Here is a 10,265-nt window from a genome sequence, read left to right as displayed (position 1 = left end):
GATGATTATTTAATTGGGCCATACCTTCTACGGTTAACAGGACCTATTTATCTGCGTTTCTTGGAGGAAGTTTTCCCAGAACTCCTTGAAAATGTTCCACTAAACGTTAGACAGCAAATGTGGTTTCAGCATGATGGAGCGCCGGCTCACTTTGCTGTACAAGTACGCGAGTATTTGGCTCAGCGGTTTGGGCACCATTGGATTGCCAGAGGTGGAGCAGTTTCTTGGCCTCCTAGGTCACCCGATTTAACGTCGCTCGATTTTTTCTTGTGGGGACATGTAAAGTCTTTAGTCTACGAAACTCCAGTAGAATCAAAGCTAGACTTAATTGGACGAATAACAGCAGCATTTGAAATCATTCAAAACAAGGATCAAATTTTTAGTGTAGTCCGCCGAAATCATGTGCGGCGTTTAAATCGGTGTATTGAGGTTGGAGGAAGACATTTTGAACAATTGTTGTGATGGATCATATACAAAAGCTAAAAATTAATGCATCAGATCCTATTTAGGTAATTAATATTTTTTTCTAAATTTAAACGCATCTTAGGGGCGTAGTGACACATTTCCGGACATGGGTTCCTATACTCGAATGGATTCTACTATTGCACTGAACAACCCCTACAAGTTTGATCCCATAGTTCTGAAATACCCTGTATAAGAGATTTGCAACCATTTAAAATCGGTTAAGATATTTCTTGTTAATTACATAAAAAAGTTTCATCTGAATTGTTTGGAAGTTTTAAGAGTTATAGCCATTAAATTTTTTTGTACATATAACAATAATTTTTTACGAAAAAACTTTCGTTTGTAGAGATTTGCAACCATATAAAATCGGATTAGATATTTCTTACTAATTAAAAAAAAATGTTTTAATCAAATTCTTAGGGAGTTTTAGGAGTTGTAGCCATTTAACATTTATTTAGCTTTAACATTTGACTTTTTAATTAATTTTCACAACAGAACCTTAGTTGGTAGAGGGTTAGGAGCACCATAATTCGATTTAGGTATTCATTGTTAATATCTATACAAAAATTTAAATAATATAAAATAAATAAAATCCCTTGAGAATTTCAGGAGATATGGGCATTATACTGATTAAATAACAGCAAGCGCGGACTATAAATAGGTCGCTGGCAACCGACATATGCTGCGTTCTCGATTGGTCTCTGGATATCGATGGGACGCTAGCTTCACACATATTTGTTATTAAGGATAAGTTGTTTTTTAAATTTTAAAAAGGAATAAATATATTTTTTTTATTAGAATTCAAGAAGGAAATTCTTTATCAAATTTCGATATTCATATTTAATCAATAAATAATACAAATTAATTTAATTAAAATGTTAAACTTCCACCAAGCAGCCGTTGCAGATATTTTAAGAAGCAACCAAAGAGATCAGACCTTTGTGAGTGACTTGGAAAGTCAAATACATTCATTTTTAAAGTTTCTAAATAATCGTACTTATCACAATGTTCAAAAATATGTATCTACTATTGCAAATGTATGGTATTATTCTATGACAACTTTTGCTAATTTACAAACATTGGGTGAAGAGTATGCAGGAATTATTCGCTTAAAAAATTTACAAAGGATACCAAAAAATTATGTAAGTTGAAGTATTTTTCCTTTTTTCTTTTAAAACTGTTAATAGAGGACCTATAAAATAAAACCTTTTTTTCATTGGAATACACCGTATTACATAGTTTTCCAATCAGCTCCCATTTAAATTATGTTAACTTTAATGGAGTTTATGGTTATATATATAGTAGTCCTATTATGGATATATATATATATAAATATATATATATCCCGAACAAAAGTGTATTATTTCAAAAGTGACAAATTTTACAGGAGAGGCAAAAATATAATTTTCAAATTTTTAAATTCTTGTTCCTCTTTTGTTTTTAATGTAATTCAATTGTTTTTTTGCAAAAAGTTTGAAGATGGGTCTAATATATAATACAAACAATTTTTTTTTACTTTAACCAAAAAATATATTTTTTTTTGGGGTATTTTAGAGTTTTATTTCAAAATAATATGGTTTTGTTCGGAATTTTTTTAGAAAATAGAACTGTGTTGGTTAATAATATTGGGTTATTATCCCGTAATGTTATTATTATTTCTTAAGAAGTTTATTTACTTACAAATATTTGAATTAAACAACGAGAAATGGAAATAAACTTTTATTGATCTTCATAACTTTAATACTACCTTAAAAAACAAATTTTTAGTTTTACAGCTTACATTCTTAAGCTTAATTAGGAAATAAAATGCTTTAACTTTAATACAGTTTTAGACTTAACTAAGAAAAAAATTACCTAAATTAACTATAAAACAAACAAAATAAGTATTATTCTAAAGTTATTATTCCAAAAATTCCAAGCTATAATTAAAACAAAGAGTTATAAAAGAGTGAATAATATTTTGGAATGTATCCGTTTTCTAACAGGAATTTAAGGTCCTTTTTTTATTTTCATTTAAAGGAAATTTAGAAGAATATGCTTTGACTAATGTAGGCACTTTTGGGACATCAGAGTCTGTTTCTGTCCTTCTAGAGGATTTTCGGGTATTAACAAGTTTAGTTTCTTTTACATTCACTTGCTTAAAGTCCAAATCAGAAAAAGATGTTTTGTAAAAATATTTAAATGGATGTGCCTTTTCGACTTTAACTACACGAAGACTATTTATAAAAACCTGTTCTTTCTTAGAATTAACTGTGAAATTACTTCCAAAATCAGTCATTAGTTGCTTAACATTGTAAAAGTCATCATGTGTAAGCTCCTTGATGTGGTATGGAGTTCCTTTTTTTTTTAACAAATTAATCAGGTACATAGATCGGACCTGATTTTAAAAAGCGTGTAACCTAAAGTAAAGCAAAGTTTTGTATAAACATAATTAAATGTAAAACAAGGCAGCCTAGAGTTTACCTGCTTTTCAATGGTCGAGTGGACTGAATCTCCAGGATTTTGAATATGGCCGACCACAAGATATTTATGGCTAATGCTTTTTATTTTGAAGTTCATTACGGCATACATAAAAACTGCAATCAAAAATCTAAAATGAAAAAAAAACTAATCAAATAAAAATTCACATGTTCACAATATTTATAAATTGTTTACCTATTTTTTTGTTGAGCTCCGCAGTTATCACTGTACAATACTATTTCCAATTCTTCTGAGTCTCTTATAGATTTTTCTTAGGTATTACAGCATACACGATCCTACTTCTGTCGCCCCTTTTTTCTCCCTCACCTTCATGCCAGACATAACAATTTGTTGCATCATTGGACATCTCTGCTATTGTAAAGTTCATGGTATTTAATTTTGACTTATAGTAAAAAACCGAAACTTGTCCTTTGGGAATTTGAAGTAATGCTTGCATATCAAAGCAAGCTACGGAATAAATGTCATTTATTTTTGCCTTATCTATATCCAATTCATTTCGACTAAGAGCTTTTTCATTTTAATGTTCTTCATACTCTTTGTTTATTTTTTCCTTTTCTTCTTCATTTGCATTTTGATATACGTAACATAAATCATAAATTACATTGGTCTTTTCGCGGTACAAAAAATGAGATATTAAATTCCCTGTTAAATATATCGGAGTACATGTGATAGTTTGCAAAAGGCTTGTTTTCATTTTTACATAATGATGCATAATCTCTGTGCAAATCTGCAATTGATTTACCTCCGTCGATAAATTCTTTGCTAGTTTGCGCTCTGAGGTAGTGGCTTTCAACACGTGGTATTGAGTTAATATGCATTCTAACACCTTCTTAACCCATTGTCAACTTTATAGAATGATTACGGTGTTTGCCTCTAGCATCAGGTTCTACAGTTCCATAGGATGTTCTTTTTTTTGAGCAGTATCAATCATTCTATCGTTAATATCCAAAATCCACTTAAAAAATTTCTTGCAAACTCTCATTTTGCTTTTTTCAATGGTAAAATAATACGCGTAATTAAAACTTCTTTTAACTGTCTCTTTTCTATATTTTGGTTGAATTTTATCCGAATGGCGAATAATAAACTCTCGTTTTCCATTTATATCGTTTATACTATAAAATTCATTAAATAATATCAGTCGCTAATCTGCTGTTATTTTGCTGTATTCATATTTGCATTTTTCCCCACACTGAGCCTTAACAGTTTTTGCAGAAATAAGTTTTTTTTGTTTGCCCATATTCGAAGTTTGAAACATATTCTTTTCCAGCATTTCTTAACCGTTTTGTTTTTTTTGTATCCATTCGCTTTCATTTCGAAATCTCTTTCGCGTCAGTACCTTTTCTTTAACTTCATTTTCTGTAATTTGTACTTCCTCAACTACAGCACTAGAAGAAGGTAACGGAGAAAAAGTTGAGGACTCGGATGAGGATGATGAGCTAGAGTAAGATGATGTGCTAGAACTATCACTGCTATCAGCTTCATAGTTGCGATCTTTTACGCTGTCATCGTCATCCACAGATAATTCTAATTCAGTGTGCTCTTCAAAGTTCATTGAATTTTGATGGTTACTTTTAAAGTCTGTCATATTAACCGAGGTGTTAATCGCATTATAAGTATCTTCACAGAAAATATTATTTTCATTGACCCAGTCACCATCAGATAGATTATTCAGCACGTAAGAGTTTGTACTTTCTGAATTTTCATGCAAAATATTAAGATCGAATTCAATTTCATTTTCTTTATTACTGTAGGTCTCAATGTTAAATGGTTCAATTGATATTAGTGGTTCCAAAGCTTGACTATCGCTTTTCGAATTGTTACAAAAATCGCTAGTATTTTTTACCAATAAGTCACTCTCTAAATTGACATTTTTAAATTGTGAATAGTTTTTACCCACTGAATTTTGAACAAAAATATTAGGATCAAAATCATTCAATCTACTTCATCATTATTATCTGTCTGATTATTTATTGGTTTCAATACAGCGCTAAGCATTTTTTTAGTTCTATTGCTAATGCTTAGACTCTTGTTAGAATCCATTTTAAAAGTACCTGATGAAACAATAAAGATTAAACATTTATTTTAATTATTAATTAAAACAGAAAAGGAAAAAACAATTTTTTTTTAACCACATTATCTAGAAAAGGTCATTACTAAAAAAAGGTCTTTGATTTAACAGTAAATAAATTAAATTAAAAAAGTATAATTATAAATTTCATAGATTAAGTGTAAACACAATAAAAACATGCAAATAGATTTCCTTCAAGCTTTATAAAAAATGTAAAATTACGAATAAAATAGTTTTTTGATTAAAATATTTTCTTTTGTAGGCCAAAGTCAAGTTTTATTATTTATTATCTGTTATAAGAAGCCTTTAATAAAAAAATATATCAAATTTTAATGTATCAAAAATATAAAATAAAAATTATACATACCAATTAAACTTTCTTCCGGTCAAAACTATCGTATTTCAAAAAAATGCACTATACTGCTGTAAGTATTATTATAATTTTTTCCGTACAAAACTGGAATATTTCAAATGATTCACTTTTGGACTAACAATTTTAATACATACATAGCCCAAATTTCCGTTCAAAAGTGTAATATCTCGAAATAATACTCTTTTTAACGGAAATGGAGTGATAATTTTATGGGTTATTTGAAAATAATGCGCTTTTGTATTAAAATCGCTTGCAAATTCAGTGAATCTTTTGAGATAATACACTTTTATTTGGAAACAACATACCCGCCACGTGTTAATTAAAAAATGATACTGTCTTACACGAAAATTCCGAATTTTAAAATATCAATGTTGCGGTTTTGCTGGATAATAGAACAGGTATTTTTCTTGTTATTTCCGTAAAAAAACGAAATTTGAAAAATTTCGAAATAATACAATTTTGTTCGGGATGTGCGATATATATAATGTAATCAAATTTTTTATGCAAAGCCCCCTACCCTAAGGCAAATCCTATCCATGTGTTTCAATACTTTTGAATTACAAAGACTACATTGACTATAGAGAGAACTGGAGAGAAACTTTTAACTGTGTAATAATGTGCACCCTACATCTTATTATAGGGTAAAAAAATATTAATTCTCCTAGGTTACAAAACCACAAATGTTTTATCAATTACAAAAATTATAGTCGACACAAACTTCTTTCTCCATCTTTCAGTTGTCATCATCATTGGATATTTTACAAAATATGTACTGGCTATTTTGGTTTTTACTTAATTTAACTTGCAAAAATTGTCAGTGTATTCACAAAATAAGTAAGAGAGTTAACAATAAATAAAATTTTGGAAATACCTCGAATAACTCATGTTTATGGTTTAAAAAAATTTCAAAAATTCAGCTATGAATAACATTGATCAATCAATATAATTCTTCCGAGATGTGTGTTTAATCATAACTTGAGATGTAATGTTTATGATATGTGTCTATGTACAAAATTTGATGATGAACAAGTATAAAAGTTGAAGGCTGAAGAAATGATGCTTTATTTTTGATGATTTTGCCAAATAAGAAAATAATTGTGTCATAAAATACAGTGGGAAATATTTCATTCAGTGTTATAATTAAATAGGTTCTTCCCATATGGAAGAAAAAATAGGGACATAGGGATAAACATTTAATTGTAAGCTGGACAATAGAATTTTAATAAAAATGATTTTACTTACCTATGGTGGATATTATGTCGCTAATTAAATGAATATCAATTTAAAAAATACTCATTATTGAGTTATTAAAAAATTAATTATACAGCTTGTGTCCAACTCTACAACAAATGTTAAGCTTTTATTAATTAGTATAATCTATTTAGTTATAAAAGATGTTTTCAGTAAAAACACGATGCTTAGATCTATAAAAACACTGTTTTGGCATTACACCTATATAAATGACCATACTTGTGGAATGTTAATGCAGAATGCATGCTTTACCACATGCATATTTGAGTTGATAAAAGGTTAATAAAATAGGTTTCTGAACTAAATTAAAATGCACTTTTCAGTAATTTTTTATCTCAACATCATAAAAAATAAGACTGTGGGTTTTTATAGTGTTTTTTATTTAATTATTTATTTAATAAATTTTATATTTAATGATAAAACTGGAAACTCAAACGTGTCTGTCGACACTGAAGATGGTGTAAATCAAGGCCGAAACATCGGCATTCCGTCTGGAACAAAATTTGTAAGACGGCCTAAACCGGTTACACTTCCACTTTCAACTAAAAATTATTGTTTTTGGCTTGATTTAAGGCACTGACTCAACTGAAAAAAGAATTCTATAAATTTAGTCAACAATGTAGGACCACCTGTAAATATATTGGGAATCGGCGAGTGATAGTGATTATTTATTAGTGTTAACGATATTTTATTAATACTGTGGAAATATCTATGAGTATAGTAATGAAAAAATATTCCACATGCAAATTTCCCAGGCATGGCACTTAAATAATTTTGAGAAACTGAAAGTGTATTAAACCCGCGTGAACTATCTATATTATTAATATCCTTCGTAAATCCAACGTAAATGTAAAATAACTTCAAAATCGAAAAACGACTAAATATCCAAAATATAATATAAGCATCTAAAATTAAAAGGTTATAATTTGACATATAAAAAAAACCCGAAAAAACTGTCCAAATTTTGTTAAAAACGAATGCTAAATTTATGGCCAAAATTAAAAAGTAAATATATTAAATTTATCCTCCTGTGTCTTGGTTGTTTTGGACTAGGAAAATTTAACTTTACCTCATTCTTTTTTTAAAAGAAACCTGCTGTTAAATGATGTACCATTAATTATGGGACACGCTGTATACATATGTATATGCAAAGGACACATTGAATCAAATGGACAATAAATTAAACATTAGTTCCAATATTGTTATATTTTATGTCATATGTTTCATTAGTCTATTACGTCAAATTTGAAGGTTTTATTTTTAGGAACACCTCATTTGGCTGCTACTGTATATTGGAGGTGAACCTTTACTAGATAGAGCTTTATCCTATACAGAAGTTAAAATAAGAAGATCCCCATCTCTAACACAGGATGCAAAAGAGCTATTTATTAAATGTATTACAAAAGCTAAAGATGAAAAATGGATGCTAAAGAGAATACATTATTCATTATTTTATATCAATGGAAAGTATTATAATGTTTCTAACAGGTTGACTGGAATCAGATATGTAAGTACAGCTTTATTGGACCAAGCTAATAAAATAAATTATTGAAGTTATATTTTTTTATCTAAGTTGATCTAATGTTAACTATTTGTTTTAGGTACTATTAAGAGAATGGATGCAAGATTATTCATTTTCTGGAAGCTTTAAGTTGCTAGGGCAATTAACCCTATTTTATATTTTATTTATTATTGTTCAAGTTAACCTATTCCAAGATATCTATTCATCTAAGAAGCAATCTCTAAGTCAATCATCTAGTCCATCTAACAAATTTTGCATGTTATGTGCTGATAATATAAGGAATCCAACTGCAACACCCTGTGGGCATGTTTTCTGTTGGGACTGCTTGTTTGATTCATTAAACTACCAGAAGGCTTGTGCAATTTGTAGGGAAGAAGTTACTATTAATCGAATTATATTTTTACAAAATTATTAGTCAAACAAGTGAATCGAAGTTGTAAATATATTTTTCCATTGAACGTTATCTTCATTATTATTTATACCATAAGGTTTCGGAAAGCAGTATTTATACATTTCTTAATAAACCAATCTCTAACTTGACAAGTGCTGAACTAAGTTATTTTACGTACTCTTTTGTTGGGCGGAAGGAAATAAGGATGGTATAACACATTTATATCGCTACGTAAAGGGACTATTGTGTTCATTAAAATATGGAACATAAATAATAGCAATTACGCAGCATATATCACCAAAATGCTAATTTATTTCAATATACTAATATTATGCAGAGGTATAAACGGTGATCGCACAATCAGTTAAGAAATTTGTGGATATCATGAAAACTATTGTTTTGCGTATCTTAAAAATAGTGAGAAACGTAGAAAAACAAGTTACAAATTGCCTATTGTAAACAAATCTTTGTTAGAAAAGAAAATACTTCTACTTATTAAAATATTGAAGAAGTGAGAAACGAAAACAATTTATGATAGTGGTATAGGAGGAAAATATTGAAAGCATGTATTTTATAAATTGTTTAACCTATATACATCTCTAATTTAGAATTAAGTAGAGCGACTGTCGTCACTACACACGGTGATTATTTTTTCTACCACACATTATCATGATCGTACTCGTATATATCGATTTATACGGAATGTCAATAATAAAAAAGAAACAGGTTATTTAGGATATTTAGATTTTTTTTAGAGAAAAATTTCGAACAGGAAAAATTTGAAAGGGTGTTAAATGATACCTCGTTACAACGGCGCCTAACATAAGCTATTTTGCTCGATACAATAATGAAAATTTTGCGATCTGTTATTCGAAAGAATAATCTTTTTTATGGATGGCATCTATATGAGCTTTTAAAATCTACGAGCTTACTACATGCATTTAGATTTACCGAAAGTCGTAAAACTGACTAGATTTGCATCTACAGTAGGTTAAAATAATATCAAGTGTTTTTTTAATTATTTGACTGCAACCTTTTTAATTCGACCTAATCTAATATTTTAATAATTATTGACTGTTGTTAATTATGGAATTACCTATTTACATTATTACCCCTTCTGCTTTATAACTTCCTATAATTCCTAACTGAGAATTGGTTAGAGTCGAACGCCGTGCATGCCTAAGCATATAAGGGGCCATGCAACCTGCCCCAACCAATGCGCTTGAGACCGTGCTACTCCTCCTGTCCCTGGATCTTATGGTACAGGAATGTGTTCTCTGATACAGTGGATTGTAAGGGTTTCAACTTTTGTGACCTATATGGGAGGCAGAGAGCAATACCGGGACTCCAAATAGGCCTACATTGCTAAACACGGATTCTGGTATACAGATGGCTACAGAATGAACAAGAAAGCTGGTGCAGGATTCTGTGATAAAGCCCCATATACCAAAAGAGCGTACTCGCTGGGGGAGTTACTGTCTTCCACGCTGTATTGAAATGCGGACAAAAAATCCTAAATTACGAAGACCATAATACTGTCTGTCGAAAAGATGACCTTCAAACTTATACTAGAGTACATAAAAGCCCTGGATGAACTGGTGAAGGTAGGTTGCAGGGTTCAGCTTGCCTGGGCCACTCAGGCTATGCTGGAAATGAGGAAACAGGCTCCTTCGCTTGACTGGGATTTGCGAAATGGCCAGTTCGCCCCGAACTA

At 29.8% G+C, this 10,265-nt stretch overlaps 1 protein-coding gene across 1 annotated transcript; it reads left to right on the top strand.

The window, feature by feature from the left end:
• The first annotated feature begins 1,188 nt into the window (after window positions 1-1,188).
• On the top strand, window positions 1,189-8,623 carry LOC126742878 (peroxisome biogenesis factor 10-like). Its single transcript, XM_050449729.1, has 3 exons — window positions 1,189-1,607; window positions 7,903-8,145; window positions 8,240-8,623. Exons 1-3 carry the CDS (start codon window positions 1,341-1,343, stop codon window positions 8,573-8,575), a joined length of 846 nt encoding a protein of 281 aa, XP_050305686.1. The 5' UTR covers window positions 1,189-1,340; the 3' UTR covers window positions 8,576-8,623.
• The last annotated feature ends 1,642 nt before the right edge of the window (window positions 8,624-10,265 follow it).

Source organism: Anthonomus grandis, chromosome 12 (genome assembly GCF_022605725.1).
Source record: "Anthonomus grandis grandis chromosome 12, icAntGran1.3, whole genome shotgun sequence".
Taxonomy (NCBI): Eukaryota; Metazoa; Arthropoda; class Insecta; order Coleoptera; family Curculionidae; genus Anthonomus; species Anthonomus grandis.
Note: the sequence above shows the minus strand (reverse complement) of the source record. Positions and strands in the feature narration are given on the sequence as shown.

Bases quoted from the DNA above. Each gene is read 5' to 3' on its own strand.
- LOC126742878 (XM_050449729.1), top strand. From the start codon at position 1,341: ATGTTAAACTTCCACCAAGCAGCCGTTGCAGATATTTTAAGAAGCAAC. The intron at 1,608-7,902 runs GTAAGTTGAAGT...TTTTATTTTTAG, and splicing joins AAAGGATACCAAAAAATTAT to GAACACCTCATTTGGCTGCT. The intron at 8,146-8,239 runs GTAAGTACAGCT...TATTTGTTTTAG, and splicing joins GGTTGACTGGAATCAGATAT to GTACTATTAAGAGAATGGAT.